This window comes from Hyla sarda, chromosome 10 (genome assembly GCF_029499605.1).
Source record: "Hyla sarda isolate aHylSar1 chromosome 10, aHylSar1.hap1, whole genome shotgun sequence".
In the NCBI taxonomy this organism is placed as follows: Eukaryota; Metazoa; Chordata; class Amphibia; order Anura; family Hylidae; genus Hyla; species Hyla sarda.
The window spans coordinates 128,073,114-128,097,463 of record NC_079198.1 but is presented as its reverse complement, the minus strand read 5'-3'; the positions used below and the strand labels follow the sequence as shown (position 1 = coordinate 128,097,463).

The following is a 24,350-nucleotide window of genomic DNA, read 5'->3' as shown; positions in this document are numbered from 1 at the left end:
AACAGCGGGTACACAACAGCAGCAGCGGGTATGTGTGTGTCAGGACTACATGAGTCATCTGTCTAGACCAGTGTTTCCCAACCAACCAGTGTGCCTCCAGCTGTTGTAAAACTACAACTACCAGCATGCCCGGACAGCCGTTGGCTGTCCGGGCATGCTGGTAGTTGTAGTTTTGCAACAGCTGGAGGCACATTGGTTGGGAAACACTGATCTAGAACAGTGTAATGCAAAGCTGCACAAGGATACAAAGGCTGGAGGAGCAAAGGACAATTCCTAATATCACGTACAGGAAGGATCCTGTATAAGGGTCCGTTCACACATGCAGATTTTCTGCTGATTATCTTCATAACAATTGAAGTAAAAAAAAAAGGGAAATAAGCAGCAGAAAATCTGCAACAAAAAAAAAAAAAAATATATATATGTAAGCAGCAAAGTACGCTGCTTATTTCCCCCCCCCCCCCCCCCCCCTTATAGGTAGAAGCACCTATTAGGTAGGAAATCCCCCATAATAGGTAGAAGCGCCCAGTAGGTAGGGAATCACTCACATTTGGTAGAAGCTCCTCGTAGATAGGTTGGTCGGGAATCCCCCATATTAGGTAGAAGCACCTATTAAGTAGGTAGGGAATCCCCCATATTAGGTAGAAGCACCTATTAGGTAGGTAGGGAATCCCCATATTAGTGAGAAGCACCCAGTAGGTAGGGAATCACTCACATTTGGTAGAAGCTCCTTGTAGATAGGTTGGTAGGGAATCCCCCATATTAGGTAGAAGCACCTATTAAGTAGGTAGGGAATCCCCCATATTAGGTAGAAGCACCTATTAGGTAGGTAGGGAATCCCCATATTAGTGAGAAGCACCCAGTAGGTAGGGAATCACTCACATTTGGTAGAAGCTCCTTGTAGATAGGTTGGTAGGGAATCCCCCATATTAGGTAGAAGCACCTATTAAGTAGGTAGGGAATCTCCATATTAGTGAGAAGCTCCCAGTAGGTAGGTAGGAAACCTCCCATATTAGGGAGAAGCTCCCAGTAGGTAGGGAATCACCCTCATTGTGTAGAAGCTCCTAGTAGGTAGGTTGGTAGGGAATCCCCCATATTAGGTAGAAGCACCTATTAGGTAGGTAGGGAATCCCCATATTAGGGAGAAGCACCCAGTAGGTAGGGAATCACCCTCATTTGGTAGAAATTATTTGTAGGTAGGTTGGTAGGGAATCCCCCATATTAGGTAGAAGCACCCAGCATATTACGTTGCATGGCAAGCCAGTAGCTGCGGTTCAACCTAATAGGGACATTCCCTACCTACTCAATTACTGAGGGATTTACCGTAATGGGGGAAGGGGGGGTGGAGAACAAGAAATAGTTAAGTTTCTCAGGCCTGGAGGTATAAAGTAATGATAAGGACAGGAAGTTTTCTTATTTAAAGGGGTCCTCCTGTGGAAAACTTTTCTTTCTTTATTTATTTTTTTAAATCAACTGGTGCCAGAAAGTTAAACAGATTTGTAAATTACTTCTATTAAAAAAATCTTGATCATTCCAGTACTTATTAGCTGCTGAATACTACAGAGGAAATGCTTTTCTTTTTGGATTTCTCTGATGTCACGACCACAGTGCTCTCTGCTGACCTCTGCTGTCCATTTTTGGAACTGTCCTAAAACGGACAGCAGAGGTCAGCAGAGAGCCCTGTGGTCGTGACAACGGAGAAATCCAAAAATAAAAGCATTTCCTCTGTCGTATACAGCCCCTAAAATGTATTGGAAGGATTAAGATTTTTTTAATAGAAGTAATTTACAAATCTGTTTAACTTTCTGGCACCAGTTGATTTAAATAAAAAAAAAATAAAAAAGTTTTCCACGTGAGTACCCCTTTAAGCAGTGTCCCCCAACCTGTGTGTCTTTAGCTGTTATATAACTACAACCTCCAGCATCCACTGACAGGGCATGGTGGAGGTTGTAGTTTTGCAACAGCTGGAGAGACACAGGTTGGGGGAAACAACACTAAAGGACAGCGTAGCCAGTTATAAAGCTGATAATAGGACAATAGAGCAGCACAGGAAAACGGAACGTTTGGGTTTACTTTCCCTTTAAGGAATTAGGAATTACGAAACGCATGTTTTTATGGGTTCCCTTGTTTTGCTGCCTTGGTAAACAGGACGCTGATCTGGCACTGATGCCCGACTCCGGCTGCCAAGGATGATGTAAGGTTTAGTCTTCTCTCTGACAGAATTGTTTGTACCCACCAGACCCACAACGCCAACACTAGGGATTCAGGCGCAACACGAAAGGTTTTATAGAATCAGACATGGAACCCAAACTGTGGACCTCCAGCTGTTGCAAAAACTACAACTCTCAGCATGTCCTGGCATGGTGTAAGTCGGTGGTACCCAAAAATTGGACCTTCAGCTGTTGCAAAACTACAACTCCCAGCATGCCCGGACAGCCGTTGGCTGTCCGGGCATGCTGGGAGTTGTAGTTTTGCAACAGCTGGAGGTCCGCCGTTTGGAGACAACTGGTATTTGGGCTCTAATAGGCTATAGCAGTGGTCACCAACTACTGCAAAAAATACAACTCCCATAATGCCCTGAAAGCTAAAGGCAAGATGGGAGTTGTAGTTCGGCACCAGACACAAATTAGGGTAGATGATCCTCCCTGAGCTCCACATAACAGGAGCACAAACCCACGGAGATCGTTACAATGTTTCAGTGCAGGTAGATTGGATCGTGTGGAGTCTATTACTGGATACAAGTTTGTTCATCTAGCAGCCAGCAAAAAAAAATTGTGTCCCCTCATCTCCCCCCGTGTCACAGTCATTAGTGTCCCCTCACCTCCCCCCGTGTCACAGTCATTAGTGTCCCCTCACCTCCCCCCGTGTCACAGTCATTAGTGTCCCCTCATCTCCCCCCGTGTCACAGTCATTAGTGTCCCCTCATCTCCCCCCGTGTCACAGTCATTAGTGTCCCCCTCACCTCCCCCCGTGTCACAGTCATTAGTGTCCCCTCACCTCTCCCCGTGTCACAGTCATTAATGTCCCCTCACCTCCTCCTGTGTCAGTCATTAGTGTCCCCTCACCTCCCCCCGTGTCACAGCCATTAGTGTCCCCTCACCTCCCCCCGTGTCACAGCCATTAGTGTCCCCTCACCTCCTCCTGTGTCACAGTCATTAGTGTCCCCTCACCTCCCCCCGTGTCAGTCATTAGTGTCCCCTCACCTCCCCCCGTGTCACAGTCATTAATGTCCCCTCACCTCCCCCCGTGTCACAGTCATTAGTGTCCCCTCACCTCCCCCCGTGTCACAGTCATTAGTGTCCCCTCACCTCCCCCCGTGTCACAGTCATTAGTGTCCCCTCACCTCCCCCAGTGTCACAGTCATTAGTGTCCCCTCACCTCCCCGTGTCACAGTCATTAGTGTCCCCTCACCTCCCCGTGTCACAGTCATACCATGTGTCCTGCCTCCTACAGGCCGATATTCTTTTCTTTTCCAGCCTCCGCAGCAATCCGGTCTGAGGAAGGTCCAGCGTGGACCGAAACGTTACACAATATTTTGGATTGCAAATGAAAATTCATTATTTAACTCCTTAGTGGTTGGTCTGCTATGAGGCCACTTGTATAAGCAGCCGCAGGCAGCAGCACCTGCTGTCAGTTTAACCCCTTCCTGACCCACGCCTAACATTTACATCACGGGTCGGGTGACACCTATCTGCAGCTGACACTTGCCGGTAGCGACCGACATCAGAGATGTCACCGGCAACAACTGTCAGAACATGATGGGAGTTGTAGTTCTGCAAGATCTGGACAGCCACAGGTTGTGGGGGGAAACGACACTGTACTGGAGGAAATCAGGAAGCCCCTGCCATTGCACCATGGGAGTTGTAGTTTTGCATTAGACTGGTTACGGGCCACACTTTACCTGGTTTCACACCTGTGTGTTTCATGCACATAGTCGCAGCCATGTTACTGTGGGTTCCCAGAGACAACAGCAAGCAGAGGTAGTGAGGAACAGCAAGTAAGTTTAAAGGGGTACCCCCCTGGAAAACATTTTTTTTTATTTTTGAATTTCCTTTCAGTCTGACCACAGTGCTCACTGCTGCCACCTCTGTTCATGTCAGGAACTGTCCAGAGTAAGAGCAAATCGCCATAGCAAAACTCTCCTGCTCTGGACAGTTCCTGACATGGACAGAGGTGTCAGCAGAGAGCACTGTGGTCAGACTGAAAAGAAATTCAAAAAGAAAAGAACTTCCTCTGTAGTATAAGTACTGGAAGGATTAAGATTTTTTTTAATAGAAGTCATTTACAAATCTGTTTAACTTTTTGGCACCAGTTGATTTAAAAGAAAATGTTTTCCAGGGGAGTTCCCCTTTAAAGTAGCAGAATCTTCCATCATGCCAGTTTTCTCCAAACTGTGGACCTCTAGCTGTTGCAAAACTACAACTCCCAGCATGCCCGGACAGCCAAGGGCTGTCCGGGCATGCTGGGAGTTGTAGTTTTGCAACAGCTGGAGTTCCACAGTTTGGAGACCACTGCCCAATGTAAATCAGAAACATTGCATTGATTCCTATGGTGCAAAAAAAAAAAAAAAATTATGCAACTGGAAGACAATGAAGGAGGGAAGGGGGAGGGGCAGCTCCCAAAATTATTATCCCCTCCCTCCCTAAATTATGTCATTCATTCAGGTGCAAATAGTAACCTGCCATTCCGAAGAACTACAAGCACCAGCATGCTGCAGAGGTCACTGAGCGTGCATGGCATGCTGGTACTTGTAGTCCCCCGAGCAGCAGGACAGAAGGAGATGGCAGTGTTCATTCAATCCCTCATCGCTGTGATATGGTGAGAAGTGAAGGGTTATGGTCATGCAGAGCCCGGGGCGGTATAGTGAGAACCCCTCTGTGTACCGCGGTATCCATGCACTGCCCCCTCCCGGTACCCCCCGGCTCCTACCTCCTCCTCACCGATCTCTCCCACGCCGCCTGCACGATCCGCGCTCCCGATCCGTCGGAGACGAGCACTGGATTTCGTGACGTCACGGGCAAACGGGTAACACGTGATCACACAGTCCGCACGCCGTAGCTCCGCCCCCTAGCTCGCTCTGGCGGACCGATCACGTGGCTCGGCCTGGGCGTGTCGTGCGGCTGCCTCCAAGGGGGGCTCCTGGGGACTGCTGTTGGTGTCATGTGACCGCCGCCTGTCTACGAGGAGGAGGGGGTGACAGAAAGATGGCGACGTGCGGGGGGCCGGTGTGCTGCTGCTGCTGCTGTGGGGACCGGGAGAGCCGCACCCCGGAGGAGCTGGTGAGAGTCGGGGTGTCAGACTGATGTGACAGGAGGCGGGGCCGGACCTCCAGGGACCTACCTCAATCATGGCTTCCTTTGTCAGCCTCATGCCACATGACGCCCATGTACCTGCCCCATCATACACCTGTCCATCACCCCTATGTGCTGCTCTGCCCATCACACATGGTCCTGATACCCCGGACACCTGCCCATCACTCATACTCATACCCCAAACACCTACCCATCACTCATACTCCTACCCCAAACACCTACCCATCACACATACCCTGGACACCTGCCCATCACTCATACTCATACCCCAAACACCTACCCATCACTCATACTCCTACCCCAAACACCTACCCATCACACATACCCTGGACACCTGCCCATCACTCATACTCATACCCCAAACACCTACCCATCACTCATACTCATACCCCAAACACCTACCCATCACACATACCCTGGACACCTGCCCATCACTCATACTCCTACCCCAAACACCTACCCATCACACATACCCTGGACACCTGCCCATCACTCATACTCATACCCCAAACACCTACCCATCACTCATACTCATACCCCAAACACCTACCCATCACACATACCCTGGACACCTGCCCATCACACATACCCTGGACACCTGCCCATCACTCATACCCCGGACACCTGCCCATCACACATACTCATACCCCAAACACCTACCCATCACTCATACCCCGGGCACCTGCCCATCACTCATACTCATACCCCAAACACCTACCCATCACTCATACCCCGGGCACCTGCCCATCACTCATACTCATACCCCAAACACCTACCCATCACTCATACTCATACCCCAGACACCTGCCCATCACACATACTCATACCCCGGGCACCTGCCCATCACACATACTCATACCCCGGGCACCTGCCCATCACACATACTCATACCCCGGGCACCTGCCCATCACTCATACTCATACCCCAAACACCTACCCATCACTCATACCCCGGGCACCTGCCCATCACTCATACTCATACCCCGGGCACCTGCCCATCACTCATACTCATACCCCGGGCACCTGCCCATCACTCATACTCATACCCCGGGCACCTGCCCATCACACATACTAATACCCCAGACACCTGCCCATCACTCATACTCATACCCCGGGCACCTGCCCATCACACATACTAATACCCCAGACACCTGCCCATCACTCATACTAATACCCCGGGCACCTGCCCATAACACATACTAATACCCCGGACACCTGCCCATCACACATACTAATACCCTGGACACCTGCCCATCACTCATACTAATACCCTGGACACCTGCCCATAACACATACTAATACCCCGGACACCTGCCCATCACTCATAGTAATGATACCCTGGACACCTGCCCACCATTCCTGATACCCTGGACACCTGCCCATCACTCATAGTAATGATACCCCAGATACCTGCCCATCACTCATACTCATACCCCGGACACCTGCCCATCACTCATACCCTGGACACCTGCCCATCACTCATACTAACACCCTGGACACCTGCCCATCACACATAGTAATGATACCCTGGACACCTGCCCATCACTCATACTCATACCCCGGGCACCTGCCCATCACTCATACTCATACCCCGGGCACCTGCCCATCACTCATACCCCAGACACCTGCCCATCACTCATACTCATACCCCGGGCACCTGCCCATCACACATACTCATACTCCAGACACCTGCCCAACACTCATACTCATACCCCAGACACCTGCCCATCACTCATACTCATACCCCAGACACCTGCCCATCACTCATACTCATACCCCAGACACCTGCCCATCACTCATACTCATACCCCAGACACCTGCCCATCACTCACACTCATACCCCAGACACCTGCCCATCACTCATACTCATACCCCAGACACCTGCCCATCACTCATACTCATACCCCAGACACCTGCCCATCACTCATACTCATACCCCAGACACCTGCCCAACACTCATACTCATACCCCGGGCACCTGCCCATCACTCATACCCCGGGCACCTGCCCATCACACATACTCATACCCCAGACACCTGTCCATCACTCATACCCCGGGCACCTGCCCATCACGCATACTTATACCCCAGACACCTGCCCATCACTCATACTTCGGGCACCTGCCCATCACTCATACTCCGGGCACCTGCCCATCACACATACTCATACCCCAGACACCTGCCCATCACTCATACTCATACCCCAGACACCTGCCCATCACTCATACCCCGGGCACCTGCCCATCACACATACTCATACCCCAGACACCTGTCCATCACTCATACCCCGGGCACCTGCCCATCACACATACTTATACCCCAGACACCTGCCCATCACTCATACTCCGGGCACCTGCCCATCACTCATACTCCGGGCACCTGCCCATCACTCATACCCCGGGCACCTGCCCATCACACATACTCATACCCCAGACACCTGTCCATCACTCATACCCCGGGCACCTGCCCATCACGCATACTTATACCCCAGACACCTGCCCATCACTCATACTTCGGGCACCTGCCCATCACTCATACTCCGGGCACCTGCCCATCACACATACTCATACCCCGGGCACCTGCCCATCACTCATACTCATACCCCGAGCACCTGCCCATCACTCATACCCCAGACACCTGCCCATCACTCATACTAATACCCTGGACGCCTGCCCATCACTCATACCCCAGACACCTGCCCATCACTCATACTCATACCCCGGGCACCTGCCCATCACACATACTCATACTCCAGACACCTGCCCAACACTCATACTCATACCCCAGACACCTGCCCATCACTCATACTCATACCCCAGACACCTGCCCATCACTCATACTTCGGGCACCTGCCCATCACTCATACTCCGGGCACCTGCCCATCACACATACTCATACCCCGGACACCTGCCCATCACTCATACCCCGGGCACCTGCCCATCACTCATACCCCGGGCACCTGCCCATCACTCATACCCCGGGCACCTGCCCATCACACATACTCATACCCCAGACACCTGCCCATCACTCATACCCCGGGCACCTGCCCATCACTCATACCCCGGGCACCTGCCCATCCCTCATACTCATACCCCAGACACCTGCCCATCACACATACTCATACCCCAGACACCTGCCCATCACACATACTCATACCCCAGACACCTGCCCATCACTCATACTCATACCCCAGACACCTGTCCATCACTCATACCCCGGGCACCTGCCCATCACACATACTTATACCCCAGACACCTGCCCATCACTCATACTCCGGGCACCTGCCCATCACTCATACTCCGGGCACCTGCCCATCACTCATACCCCGGGCACCTGCCCATCACTCATACCCCGGGCACCTGCCCATCACTCATACCCCGGGCACCTGCCCATCACTCATACCCCGGGCACCTGCCCATCACTCATACCCCGGGCACCTGCCCATCACTCATACCCCGGGCACCTGCCCATCACTCATACCCCGGGCACCTGCCCATCACTCATACCCCGGGCACCTGCCCATCACTCATACCCCGGGCACCTGCCCATCACTCATACTCCTAGACCAAACACCCGGTGATCACACCCATCATACACCTGACACCCGATGATCACACCCATCATAGACCTGACACTTGGTGATCACACCCATCATAGACCTGACACCCGGTGATGACACCCATCATAGACCTGACGCCCGGTGATCACACCCATCATAGCCCTGACAACCGGTGATCACACCCATCATAGCCCTGACACCCGGTGATCACACCCATCATAGACCTGACGCCCGGTGATCACACCCATCATAGACCTGACGCCCGGTGATCACACCCATCATACACCTGACGCCCGGTGATCACACCCATCATAGACCTGACGCCCGGTGATCACACCCATCATAGACCTGACACCCGGTGATCACACCCATCATAGCCCTGACAACCGGTGATCACACCCATCATAGACCTGACACTTGGTGATCACACCCATCATAGACCTGACGCCCGGTGATCACACCCATCATAGACCTGACACCCGGTGATCACACCCATCATAGACCTGACAACCGGTGATCACACCCATCATAGACCTGACACTTGGTGATCACACCCATCATAGACCTGACGCCCGGTGATCACACCCATCATAGACCTGACACCCGGTGATCACACCCATCATAGCCCTGACAACCGGTGATCTCGCCCATCATAGCCCTGACACCCGGTGATCTCGCCCATCATAGACCTGACACCCGGTGATCACACCCATCATAGCCCTGACAACCGGTGATCACACCCATCATAGACCTGACACCCGGTGATCACACCCACCACATGATAGAACGAGCGGGTCATGTGCATGTGCTCTGGAGGGTGTGCGGCTGTGTTCACACGTCGCAGGTTTTTGTCGGTCATTATGATCTCTGCTTACGGCACCAGATTTCTAAATCTCTAGACCAGTGTTTTCCAACTAGTATGCCTCCAGCTGTTGCAAAACTACAACTCCCAGCATGCCTGGACAGCCATTGGCTGTCCAGGCATGCTGGGAGTTGTAGTTTTTGCAACAGCTGGAGGTCCACTGGTTGGGTAACACTGCTCTAGCTGTATGCTTTGTTCATGGACAGGGACCCTCACCTGGTTCTTGTATAATGGGGCTGTGGACCCCAATATGCAGGTGACACTCCCCCAGAAATCAATGAGCGCTCACCTAAGATCCCTCATTGTTTTGTTTTTGGAAATTCTTCAGCCCCTTTCAGTTTTCGTTATTTACATGAGCACCATCACATGACCTCGCCCATGCCACTGGCGGGGGATCACCCACGTGGTTCCCACCTTGCCATTTTTGCATGGTCCTGGTCTTGTAGAATGCTGGACGGACAACACAGGGGTTAATTTCCTGCTGATCTTTCCCATGATTGGCTGGTGATAAAGGACGTACAGTATGCGGCGCATATTTGATGCGCAGGATTTCAAGCTGCAGAGTTTAATGTAAGCTAAATGACTGAACGCAGCTTCACATCTACAAAGGGTACTCCATTGGAAATGTATTATATTTTTTTTTTAATCAACTGGTGCCAGAAAGTTAAACAGATTTGTAAATTACTTCTATTAAAAAATCTTAATCCTTTCAGTACTTATGAGCTTCTGAAGTATAGGTTGTTCTTTTCAATCTAAGTCCTCTCTGATGACACGTGTCTCGGGAAACGCCCAGTTTAGAAGCAAATCCCCATAGAAAACCTCTTCTAAACTGGGCGTTTCCCGAGACACGTGTCGTCAGAGAGCACTTAGACAGAAAAGAACAACCTTAACTTCAGAAGCTCATAAGTACTGAAAGGATTAACTTTTTTAAATAGAAGTAATTTACAAATCTGTTTAACTTTCTGGAGCCAGTTGATATATATAAAAACGTTTTTTCCTGGAATACCCCTTTAAGTGGTGCCATTACCTGATACATGTCTGGAATGTCTTGTTTTTTCCAACACCTTGCAGTGGCATTCCTTATAGCTGAAAGAACATGGACAATTATTATAGTATCAGTATGTGGTGAGGCTTCATCCAGGCCTAATGATAACAATGCCAAACCCGGTCCCCAATGTATATTCATATTTTCTCCTAAGATCTTTACTAACAACATATGGGTTTTCCTCCATAACTCTTGTTTCTCTGTACACTCCCACCAAATGTGTACAGTGTTCCCTCAACATATGATGGTAATTTGTTCCAAATGAGCCATCGTTTGTCGAATCCATCGTATGTTGAGGGATTCGTGCAATGTAAAGTATAGGAAGCTGTACTCGCCTGTCCCCGCCGCTCGAGATGGTGTCCCCGGCCTCCGCTGGGCTCTCCGCTGTCTTCTCCGGTCCTCCGCTGTCTTCTCCGGTCCTCCGCTGTCTTCTCCGGTCCTCCGCTGTCTTCTCCGGTCCTCCGCTGTCTTCTCCGGTCCTCAGCTGTCCTCTCCGGTCCTCCGCTGTCCTCTCCGGTCCTCCGCTGTCCTCTCCGGTCCTCCGCTGTCCTCTCCGGTCCTCCGCTGTCCTCTCCGGTCCTCCGCTGTCCTCTCCGGTCCTCCGCTGTCCTCTCCGGTCCTCCGCTGTCCTCTCCGGTCCTCCGCTGTCCTCTCCGGTCCTCCGCTGTCCTCTCCGGTCCTCCGCTGTCCTCTCCGGTCCTCCGCTGTCCTCTCCGGTCCTCCGCTGTCCTCTCCGGTCCTCCGCTGTCCTCTCCGGTCCTCCGCTGTCCTCTCCGGTCCTCCGCTGTCCTCTCCGGTCCTCCGCTGTCCTCTCCGGTCCTCCGCTGTCCTCTCCGGTCCTCCGCTGTCCTCTCCGGTCCTCCGCTGTCCTCTCCGGTCCTCCGCTGTCCTCTCCGGTCCTCCGCTGTCCTCTCCGGTCCTCCGCTGTCCTCTCCGGTCCTCCGCTGTCCTCTCCGGTCCTCCGCTGTCCTCTCCGGTCCTCCGCTGTCCTCTCCGGTCCTCCGCTGTCCTCTCCGGTCCTCCGCTGTCCTCTCCGGTCCTCCGCTGTCCTCTCCGGTCCTCCGCTGTCCTCTCCGGTCCTCCGCTGTCCTCTCCGGTCCTCCGCTGTCCTCTCCGGTCCTCCGCTGTCCTCTCCGGTCCTCCGCTGTCCTCTCCGGTCCTCCGCTGTCCTCTCCGGTCCCCCGCTGTCCTCTCCGGTCCCCCGCTGTCCTCTCCGGTCCCCCGCTGTCCTCTCCGGTCCCCCGCTGTCCTCTCCGGTCCCCCGCTGTCCTCTCCGGTCCCCCGCTGTCCTCTCCGGTCCCCCGCTGTCCTCTCCGGTCCCCCGCTGTCCTCTCCGGTCCCCCGCTGTCCTCTCCGGTCCCCCGCTGTCCTCTCCGGTCCCCCGCTGTCCTCTCCGGTCCCCCGCTGTCCTCTCCGGTCCCCCGCTGTCCTCTCCGGTCCCCCGCTGTCTTCTCCGGTCCCCCGCTGTCTTCTCCGGTCCCCCGCTGTCTTCTCCGGTCCCCCGCTGTCTTCTCCGGTCCCCCGCTGTCTTCTCCGGTCCCCCGCTGTCTTCTCCGGTCCCCCGCTGTCTTCTCCGGTCCCCCGCTGTCTTCTCCGGTCCCCCGCTGTCTTCTCCGGTCCCCCGCTGTCTTCTCCGGTCCCCCGCTGTCTTCTCCGGTCCCCCGCTGTCTTCTCCGGTCCCCCGCTGTCTTCTCCGGTCCCCCGCTGTCTTCTCCGGTCCCCCGCTGTCTTCTCCGGTCCCCCGCCGTCTTCTCCGGTCCCCCGCCGTCTTCTCCGTTCCCCCGCCGTCTTCTCCGGTCCCCCGCCGTCTTCTCCGGTCCCCCGCTGTCTTCTCCGGTCCCCCGCTGTCTTCTCCGGTCCCCCGCTGTCTTCTCCGGTCCCCCGCTGTCTTCTCCGGTCCCCCGCTGTCTTCTCCGGTCCCCCGCTGTCTTCTCCGGTCCCCCGCTGTCTTCTCCGGTCCCCCGCTGTCTTCTCCGGTCCCCCGCTGTCTTCTCCGGTCCCCCGCTGTCTTCTCCGGTCCCCCGCTGTCTTCTCCGGTCCCCCGCTGTCTTCTCCGGTCCCCCGCTGTCTTCTCCGGTCCCCCGCTGTCTTCTCCGGTCCCCCGCTGTCTTCTCCGGTCCCCCGCTGTCTTCTCCGGTCCCCCGCTGTCTTCTCCGGTCCCCCGCTGTCCTCTCCGGTCCCCCGCTGTCCTCTCCGGTCCCCCGCTGTCCTCTCCGGTCCCCCGCTGTCCTCTCCGGTCCTCTGCTGTCTTCCGCAAGGCCTTACTGGGCCTGCGTAGCGACGTCATTACGCCGCTGAGTACGCCATTCCTATTGGATGACGAGCACAGCAGCGTATTGACGTCATCGGAGAGGGCCGAGAAGACACCGGAGGACCATCGCTGGACCTGGAGGGCACCCCGGAGCATCGTGGAGGGGTAACATTAAGCTGCTATCCGGCAGCAGAACTTAGAACTTAATGCGATGGCCCCGACATAAAAAAGCATCGTATGTCGATTTGATCATATGTCGGGGCCATCGTAGGTCGGGGGGTCACTGTATTAGTGTCCCTTTCTCCCTTTCACATCTCCAACAAGTTGGGGAGTTATTAGTATTTATTTTAGCCAGCTTGTCTGGAGTTAAAGGGGTAGTCCAGTGGTGAAAAACTTATCCCCTATCCTAAGGATCGGGGATAAGTTTGAGATCGCAGGGGGTCCAACTGCTGGGGCCCCCTGCGATCTCTCTGTACGGGGCCCCGGCTCTCCGGCCAGATAGTGGGTGTTGACCCCCGCACGAAGCGGCGGCTGACACGCCCCCTCAATACATCTCTATGGCAGAGCCGGAGATTGCCGAAGGCAGCGCTTCGGTTCTGCCATAGAGTTGTATTGAGGGGGCGTGTCGGCCGCCGCTTCGTGCAGGGGTCGACACGCCCCCTTCACGCGGGCTGTCGGGGCCCCGTACAGGAGATCGCGGGGGGCCCCAGCGGTCGGACCCCCCACGATTTGCAACTTATCACCTATCCTTAGGATAGGGGATAAGTTGTTCACCACTGGGTCACCACTGGACTACTCCTTTTAAGTACCATCTATATAATAATTTACGAGAAGACTCTAGGTGAGATACACAGTGTGACGCTTTATTTGGGATTAAGAATATATTATGCCATGATTGGTCAGGCACACAGTATCCTAAATCCTTTTCCCATTTCTTTTGGTACCGTATATACTCAAGTATAAGCCGAGTTTTTCAGCACGATTTTTCGTGCTGAAAACACCCCCTTTGGCTTATACTCGAGTGAACTCTCCGCCCTCAGTGGTCTTCAACCTGCGGACCTCCAAATGTTTCAAAACTACAACTCCCAGCATGCCCGGACAGCCGATGGAGGTGAGCTGGTCTGGGCCATCTGTGCTGCAGGACCGTCCGGTGGGGAGGGATAGTCGTTCCGGGCTGTCCATCTTCACCGGGTGGGCCTTTTCTCCACGCCCGGCCCCGTAATAATGATGTTGCCTTGACGACAACGCACAGGGACGTTGACGTTGAACATCCCTCTGCGTCGTCGTCACGGCAACGTCATTAATCCTAGGCCGGGCGTGGAGAAGAGGCCCACCCGGTGAAGATGGACAGCCCGGAACGACTATCCCTCCCCACCGGACGGTCCTGCAGCACAGATGGCCCGGACCAGCTCACCCGAACGTCCCGCCGAGCGGAGGGGAGTACAAAACTAAAGGGGGGAGGGTGGGCTGGATGACGACGAAGGCCCGGGCAGTGGTCTTCAACCTGCGGACCTCCAGATGATTCAAAACTATAACTCCCAGCATGCTGGGAGTTTAGTTTTGAAACATCTGGAGGTCCGCAGGTTGAAGACCACTGTTAAATCAGACATTGACAAGCGGTGATGATGAAGGGGGTGGTGTGGGATGATGACGGGGTAATGATGAAGGGGGGGGGGGGTGATGACAGGTGATGATGATGACGGGGGGGGGGGTGATGACAGGTGATGATGATGACGGGGGGGTGATGACAGGTGATGAGGAAGGAGGGTGATGACAGGTGATGATGAAGGGGGGGTGATGACAGGTGATGATGATGACAGGTGATGATGAAGGGGGGGTGATGACAGGTGATGATGAAGGGGGGGGGTGATGACAGGTGATGATGATGACAGGTGATGATGAAGGGGGGGTGATGACAGGTGATGATGATGATGATGAGGGTGTTAATGACGGGGGTCTGGATGATGACAGGGGGGATGATGTATTTCCCACCCTAGGCTTATAGTCGAGTCAATAACTTTTCCGGGGTTTTTGGGGTGAAATTAGGGGCCTCAGCTTATATTCGGGTGGGCTTATACTCGGGTATATACGGTAACTCCACTTTTCGCAACAATAATGTGATTGTAAAGCTTTGTATGCTCTGGATATTCCTCTTTCCCGCGTTCTAGACTTAAAATATTTATCATATTCTCTTACTTGTTTATCCTCACACCATTTATATGTGTTTATCCAGTGCCCAAGCTGAAGATACTTAAAAAAAAATCCCTTGATTTTATTCCAAATAATTTGGAAATAGTTTCAAAGGGAATGAGGGAACTCTCCTCCCTAATTACTCCCAATGTCTCAATACCCTTCTTCACCCATCCAGAAAAGTCTGTTGTTGGGAGCAGATATTGTATCAGATCCATAGGGACATCTCCAAGTTTCAGGGGGGACAAAACCTGATGATGTTTTGGAGCATACAGCCATACTTCCAATCCCACTTTTAATGTTGAACTTCCACCATACAGCACTTTACCCAAAAGTGCTGTTTCCCAAAGTAGCAGGGTTGGAGATTTAAAGGACAACTGCAGCGGCATTACACTTATCCCCTATCCACAGGAACTATAACTGATTTAGGAATATTTAACTTATAATAGCTTACTGTAGCAAAACGCAGCATTATCTCTGTGAGGCCCTGTAGGGATTGCTCCGGATTTGTACAAGAAATCAGAATGTCATCAGCGAATAGACTTATCCGGTGTTCGGCCCCGCCAACATGGATGCCCCCTATATCTCTCGAATCTGTTGAGCCAACGGTTCTATAACTAAGACATACAACAAAGGAGAGAGGGGGCATCCCTGTCGCGTGCCATTAGATATTCCAAATGTTCTTGATATCTCCCCTACCGTACAAACCCTAGCCGATGGTGCTGAGTAGAGAGCCGTTATAGCTGATATTAATTCAAGGGGCAGGTCAAATTTTTCCAAAACTGCTCTTAAGTAACCCCAATGGACACGGTGGAATGCCTTCTCCTGGAGTACCCCTTTAAAGGGGTACTCCACTGCCCCAGCGTTCCGAACATTTAGTTCCAAACGCTGGGTTCGGGTCACAGCCATGCCCCTCGTGATGTCACGCCATGCCCCCTCAATGCAAGTCTATGGGAGGGGGCGTAACGCCCCCTCCCATAGACTTGCATTGAGGGGGCGTGGCATGATGTCACGAGGGGCATGGCCGTGACGTCACAACCCCCGCAGCTCGCACCCAGCCTTTGCAACTAAATGTTCCGAACGCTGGGGCAGTGGAGTACCCCTTTTAAGATGACCCAGGAGATCAGCCATGTTTTCACACTCCTCCCTCTGTGTCTGCCTGTCTTGATTAAAAAAAAAATAATAATAATTCCACCGGGGTGCCCCTTTAAGGAACCAAGAGAAAATTTTTTGGGATTTCCCCTGCAGCCACATTATTGGGGGTCACAGTTGCACAACATAGGGAGCTTCCCCTTGGAAGTACAACTGCTGTGCAAAATGCGTCTTTCTATCTATTTTATCTATTTCGTGTCAGTAACTTCCCCCCCCTTATTGCCTTTCAGACTATTTTGGGAGAGACGCGTGAGGAAGACGAGGAGATCTTACCCCGTAAAGATTATGAAGTAAGTAGCGTCACCTGAGCAGGGGCGCAGCTCTGGCCGGCCTGGCACACAGGCATTCAAGATCGTGCGCTGATCTCTTTTTATAAAGTGCCATCATATCCCCTGGTGAGCATGTGACCCCCTCTGGGACCCCCCCGCTGAGAATGAAGGGGCCAAAATGGTAATATTCAGTTTGCGGGCCCAGGGATGCCCAACAAAAGTTTCCTGCACATCCGCGTGACCAGTCACTACTGTGCAAGGAAAGTGTGCCTCCAGCTGTTGCAAAACTACAACTTCCGGCTTCCCTGTCCTCAGGTTGTGTGCGCTACCATTGTCCCATTGACTTGAATACAAGAAAGAAGGGATGTCCGGCGCTGGAAATGCACTTAAAAACTTGCTTTTATTGCTTGACAGGAGTCACAGTACAGGCAGGAATGTCTGACGCGTTTCACACTCGCAGGTTCCTAATCGTGGTCTACGATTAAGCACCTGTGAGTGCGAAACGCGTCAGATGTTCCTACCTTTACTGTGACCCCTGTCAAGCAATAAAAGCAAGTTTTTAAGTGCATTTCCAGCGCCGGACATCCCTTCTTTCTTGGATTGCTTTGGTGAAGCCGGGGCGGGACCGGCGGGTCCGATAGCGCAGGTGTGCATGAGAGGTCTTTGGTGAGAGCGGACAGTGCTACCCGTTTGCATTGAATTGAATGGAGCCAAGTCGTACTACCACAAGCGTGGTGCGGTTCTTGGAAGAAACCAGCTCTGGTTTTCTATTCCTGGATAACTTTTTTGTACTGTCAGCATAAATACATCCTGTTATTACAAGAGAACTCCGCCTATACAGAATGTGTACAGTGGTTATCATACATTGGGAGACAAGAATCATTCTAAGGAAAGACACATTCATCCTGCGCTCACAGGCTTGTCTTACCCAGGAGCCCATCATTTCCCATCCTTCCCTTATTGTTAAAGGGGAGACCTGTATCCGGTGCAATGCAATCACCTTATATGCCCCATATAGTACTCACCCTATGTTTGTTTAAATAGGCACCGTGACTAGATCAATAGTGCAAGTCAGTGTAGGAAACTTTGTAAAATATCTTATTAGACAAAAATACTTATTTTCTCCCATTATTTGACCCCCCTCCCCCCTCCTCATGCTGCTTAAATCAGCTCAGATTTGTCCTGTATCTGCAAGACAAGCAGTACAAGTCTATGAGGTGGGATGGAAGGGAGGGTTCTCTTAAGGCAAGCAGGACAAGTCTATGGACGGGGGAGGAGGGAGCTCAAGACAAGTAATACAGATCTATGGAGGGGGAAGGAGGGAACTCAAGACAAGTAATACAGGTCTATGGAGGGGGAGGAGGGAGCTCAAGACAAGTAATACAGGTCTATGGAGGGGGAGGAGGGAGCTCAAGACAAGTAATACAGGTCTATGGAGGGGGGAGGAGGGAGCTCAAGACAAGTAATACAGATCTATGGAGGGGGAAGGAGGGAGCTCAAGACAAATAATACAGGTCTATGGAGGGGGGAGGAGGGAGCTCAAGACAAATAATACAGGTCTATGGAGGGGGGAGGAGGGAGCTCAAGACAAGTAATACAAGTCTATGGAGGGGGGAGGAGTGAGCTCAAGACAAGTAATACAGGTCTATGGAGGGGGGAGGAGGGAGGAGGAAGCTCATGATAAGTAATACAGATCTATGGAGGGGGGGAGGAGGGAACTCAGGACAAGTAATACAGGTCTATGGAGGAGGGAGGAGGGAGCTCATGATAAGCAATACAAGTCTATGGAGGGGGGAGGAGGGAGCTCATGATAAGCAATTCAAGTCTATGGAATGGGAGCTCCGCCCACCAGCTCTGGGAGAACTGCAAATGATAGATGATGCCTGCAGTGCAGAGGGATCTGCTAAAAAAAAATAAAAATACCATGTACAAGTTATATAATGGCCAGGAATAGGGCTTCTTCTCATGTAACAAGGAAACAAATAAGTTCCATTTTAGTGTCTTTCTGTGACTCTGTTGGTTGACACTACAGGTGTATTTAGCTTTTCTGTGATATTACTTCTTCTCATGTACACAGGGCAGTCACCTGAAATGACATTTACTGCTTTCTTGTCATTGGGTTCTGCATTGTGTTTTTTGTTTTATTCCTATTGTCTTTTACTCTTCAGAGTTTGGACTATGATCGATGCATCAATGACCCCTACCTGGAAGTGCTGGAATCCATTACCCATAAGGTAACATTCTGCAAAACTGGGAGAGGAGGCGCCACCTCCACCTATTCATTATCTGAATATGCACCCTACCCCAGGTCATCCATATACCCTATTACCATACACCCATACACCCTATTACCATACACCCATACACCCTATTACCATACACCCATACACCCTATTACCATACACACATATACCCTATTACCATACACACATACACCCTATTACCATACACACATACACCCTATTACCATACACACATACACCCTATTACCATACACACATACACCCTATTACCATACACACATACACCCTATTACCATACACACATATACCCTATTACCATATACCCTATTACCATACACACATACACCCTATTACCATACACACACATACACCCTATTACCATACACACATATACCCTATTACCATACACACATACACGCTATTACCATACACACATATACCCTATTACCATACACACATATACCCTATTACCATACACACATACACCCTATTACCATACACACATACACCCTATTACCATACACACATATACCCTATTACCATGCACACATACACCCTATTACCATACACACATACACCCTATTCCAATACACACATATACCCTATTACCATGCACACATATACCCTATTACCATACACACATACACGCTATTACCATACACACATATACCCTATTACCATGCACACATACACCCTATTACCATACACACATACACCCTATTCCAATACACACATATACCCTATTACCATACACACATATACCCTATTACCATGCACACATATACCCTATTACCATACACACACATATACCCTATTACCATACACCCATATACCCTATTACCATACACACATACACCCTATTACCATACACACATATACCCTATTACCATGCACACATATACCCTATTACCATACACACATACACCCTATTACCATACACACATATACCCTATTACCATACACACATATACCCTATTACCATGCACACATATACCCTATTACCATACACACACATACACCCTATTACCATACACCCATATACCCTATTACCATACACACATATACCCTATTACCATACACACATATACCCTATTACCATACACACATACACCCTATTACCATACACACATATACCCTATTACCATGCACCCATATACCCTATTACCATACACACATATACCCTATTACTATACACACATACACCCTATTACCATACACACATACACCCTATTACCATACACACATACACCCTATTACCATACACACACATACACCCTATTACCATACACACACATACACCCTATTACCATACACACACATACACCCTATTACCATACACACACATACACCCTATTACCATACACACACATACACCCTATTACCATACACACATACACCCTATTACCATACACCCATATACCCTATTACCATACACCCATATACCCTATTACCATATACCCTATTACCATACACCCATATACCCTATTACCATACACCCATACACCCTATTACCATACACACACATATACCCTATTACCATACACCCATATACCCTATTACCATACACACATATGCCCTATTACCATATACCCTATTACCATACACACATACACCCTATTACCATACACACATATACCCTATTACCATACACACATATACCCTATTACCATACACACATACACCCTATTACCATACACACATATACCCTATTACCATGCACCCATATACCCTATTACCATACACACATATACCCTATTACCATACACACATATACCCTATTACCATACACACATACACCCTATTACCATACACACACATACACCCTATTACCATACACACACATACACCCTATTACCATACACACATATACCCTATTACCATGCACCCATATACCCTATTACCATACACACATACACCCTATTACCATACACACATACACCCTATTACCATACACACATATACCCTATTACCATACACACATATACCCTATTACCATACACACATATACCCTATTACCATACACACATACACCCTATTACCATACACACATATACCCTATTACCATACACAAATATACCCTATTACCATACACACATACACCCTATTACCATACACACACATACACCCTATTACCATACACACACATACACCCTATTACCATACACACACATACACCCTATTACCATACAATCATGCACCCTACCCCAATGAATCAGTGCACCTATATATCCTATACCCAATGCATGCTATCACAGTGCATCCCTTTGCCCTGCCCCCCGGTGCATCCACGCTCCCTTTCCCCCGGTGCATCCTTTTGGCCTGCCCCCCCCCCCCCCTGTGCATCCTTTTGACTTGCCCCCCCCCCCCGGGGCATCCTTTTGCCCTGCCCCCCCCCCCCCCCCGGTGCATCCTTTTGCCCTGCCGCACCGCCCCCCCGGTGCATCCTTTTGCCCTAACCTCCCCCCCCGGTGCATCCTTTGGCCATGCCCCCCCGGTGCATCCTTTGGCCCTGCCCCCCCCCCCCCCCGGTGCATCCTTTGGCCCTGCCCCCACCCCCCCCCGCCCCCCCGTGCATCCACACTCCCTGCCCCCCCCCCCCCCCGTGCATCCACGCTCCCTGACCCCCCCCCCCCCCCCCCGTGCATCCACGCTCCCTGACCCCCCCCCCCTCCCCGGTGCATCCACGCGCCTTGCCCCCGGGTGCATCCCTTTGCCCTGCCCCCGGTGCATCCACGCACCCTACCCCAATGAATCGGCCCACTCTATCCCAGTGCCTATACACAGTAGATACAGATCCTACTTTTGTGTAATATACAGGCTGCTATATACGGCACCTACAATGTTTGGGCAGATTCATGGAATTCGGTTTCTCGGCTGCATTCTCCAATGTCCTCTCTATTCGCTTACACTAAATGGAACCATTATTTCTCTGTTGGGGCCTCTCTTACACATTCCATCCAAAATATTGGGCAAAAAAAAAATTAGAACATGCATGATTTTTTTTTTTTTGTACAATCAAATGCCGGACACCGTGCCAGAAGCCTGACGTTCAGTGGGGTCCATCAGGCACTTTTAGTGTCCGGCGTGCGGTGTTCGCTGTCCTTCCCGGGTCCTGTAGTTCTGATTTCCGCAGACACATTGCAGTAGACCAGTGCTTCCCAACCAGTGTGCCTCCAGCTGTTGCAAAACTACAACTCCCAGCATGCCCGGACAGCCTTTGGCTGTCCGGGCATGCTGGGGGTTGTAGTTTTGCAACAGCTGGAGACACCCTGGTTGGAAAACGCTGCAGTAGACCTTCAGCTGCCTCAGCAGGTTTAGCTTGGCACGAGGAATGTAAACAGTAATGTTTCTATTCACTAATGCAAACAATGATTACACATATATGACCGTCCCGTCCTTTCTTATTCTGACACTTTGTTTTTTTTTCCCCCCTCTGCGGACAGAAGTCCCGGCGGTACGAGGCGGTGCGATGGATCATGGTGTTTGCCATTGGCGTGTGCACAGGACTGGTAGGAATCTTTGTGTTTCTTTCTGATAACTTCAATCTAGGACAAGGTCTCCTAACCAGGGTGCCTCCAGCTGTTGCAAAACCACAACTAGCAGCATGCTGGGAGTTGCAGTTTTGCAACAGCTGGAGACACCCTGCTTGGGAAACACTGGTCTAAGGGGTATCGGCACTGTTAGCCTCAGACAATGGAGGAAGATTTCTGACACTTTTTTTTTTAATTATTTTTTTTTTTATTCTTTATATCTATTTCAAACACCCTTTACACACAGAGAGAGAAGCACAAAAGAGAAGAAGAAGAAAAAACACAATAAAAAATACAATCCACATATCCAGCATATCGAAACACATTAATGTCACCCAAACTACCTGATCCCTCATATTCAGGTGCTTCTCTTGAAAGAAAGAAAAAGGGCGCGCTCTGTCTTAGTATTTGCCCCTCCATACGTATCTCACGTATTCTCTCACCTACCAAATAAAAGCGTTCCATTCACCAAATGTTCCATTCACTCTGAGGCGGCTTCCACACTATAAAATTCATCCGTTTTTAAAGATCCGTTTGATGTTCCGTTATGAAAACCCTGAAAATCGTCCATTAAATGTCCGTTAGAAAATCCCATTATAGTCTATGGGATTTTTGCATTATCCGTTTTAATCCGTTATAGACCGTTATTACCGTATTTTTCGCCGTATAAGACGCACTTTTTCTTCCCCCAAATCTGGGGGGAAAAAAGTCGGTACATCTTATACGGCGAATACACACCTATCGCGGCGGTCCCTGCGGCCATCAACGGCCGGGACCCGCGGCTAATACAGGACATCACCGATCGCGGTGATGCCCTGTATTTAACCCTTCAGACGCGGCGATCAAAGCTGACCGCCGCATCTGAAGGGAAAGTGACACTAACCCGGCTGTTCAGCGATTTCACCGCGGCGGTCGCGAACAGCCGGACTGAATAGCCGGGTTAGTGCTTACAGGACACCGGGAGGGACCTTACCTGCCTCCTCTGTGTCTTCTCCGTTCAGGGATCCCCTGTATGGCCGGCGCTCTCCTTCCTCGTCATCACGTCGTCGCGTACGTGCGTCGGCGTGCGTAACGACGTGATGGCGGCGACGGAGAGCGAGGATACCCGGCAGCAGAGACGTTCCGGAGCGACGGGGACACGGCGACAGCGATGGAGCGACTACCAGGGCAGCGGTGACGGGTCCGGAGCGGCGGGGACACGTGAGTATTACCTCCTATGCAGTGGTCTTCAATCTGCGGACCTCCAGATGTTGCAAAACTACAACTCCCAGCATGCCCGGACAGCCAACGGCTGTCCTGGCATGCTGGGAGTTGTAGTTTTGCAACATCTGGAGGTCCGCAGGTTGAAGACCACTATTGGGTTCAAAATCTTTATTTTTTTTTTGATTTTGCCCCTAAAAATTGGGTGCGTCTTATACGCCGGTGCGTCCTATAGGACGAAAAATACGGTAATTACGGACGTTATTTTGTGACGCAAGATAGTAACGGGAGAATTAGTGTATGCAATATTTCTTCCGTTCATTCTCCCGTCACAAAATAACGTCCGTTATTAATAACGGTCTATAACGGATTAAAACGGATAATGTAAAAATCCCATAGACTATAATGGGATTTTCTAACGGACGTTTAATGGCCGATTTTCAGGGTTTTCGTAACGGAACATCAAACGGATCTTTAAAAACGGATGAATTTTATAGTGTGGAAGCCGCCTGACTCTCGCTGACGTGGTCGACCGCGTTTTTGCCTGAGGTTCACTCCGGTCGGCTCATAAACGTGCATTAAATACGGTTCCCGTATACGGCTGAGTGCGGACGCCGCGATTAAGCCCCGCCCACCCCTCCTCCCAGCCGTATACGGGAACCGTAATGACAAACCGTAGTGTGAACCCAGCCTTAGATAACCTTCTAGCCAATATTTTTGAGAACAACTTTAAATCAATATTT

The 24,350-nt window shown here is 51.0% G+C and overlaps 2 protein-coding genes across 3 annotated transcripts in view; one reads left to right on the top strand and one right to left on the bottom strand.

The window, feature by feature from the left end:
* MTHFR (methylenetetrahydrofolate reductase) overlaps nt 1-5,058 on the bottom strand; it is a 31,314-nt gene extending 26,256 nt beyond the window's left edge. The window contains exon 1 of one of the 2 annotated variants that reach the window (XM_056542215.1): nt 4,927-5,058. The gene's annotated coding sequence lies outside the window, so the exon portion shown is untranslated. The remainder of the gene's footprint in view (nt 1-4,926) is intronic. The other variant, XM_056542216.1, reaches the window with a different exon arrangement.
* A 6-nt stretch (nt 5,059-5,064) lies between these two features.
* Nucleotides 5,065-24,350, top strand: part of CLCN6 (chloride voltage-gated channel 6) — a 60,702-nt gene continuing 41,416 nt past the window's right edge. The window contains exons 1-4 of the mRNA XM_056542214.1: nt 5,065-5,276; nt 16,596-16,655; nt 18,803-18,868; nt 22,321-22,386. Coding sequence (XP_056398189.1) covers nt 5,202-5,276; nt 16,596-16,655; nt 18,803-18,868; nt 22,321-22,386 — 267 coding nt within the window. The 5' untranslated portion in view covers nt 5,065-5,201. The remainder of the gene's footprint in view (nt 5,277-16,595; nt 16,656-18,802; nt 18,869-22,320; nt 22,387-24,350) is intronic.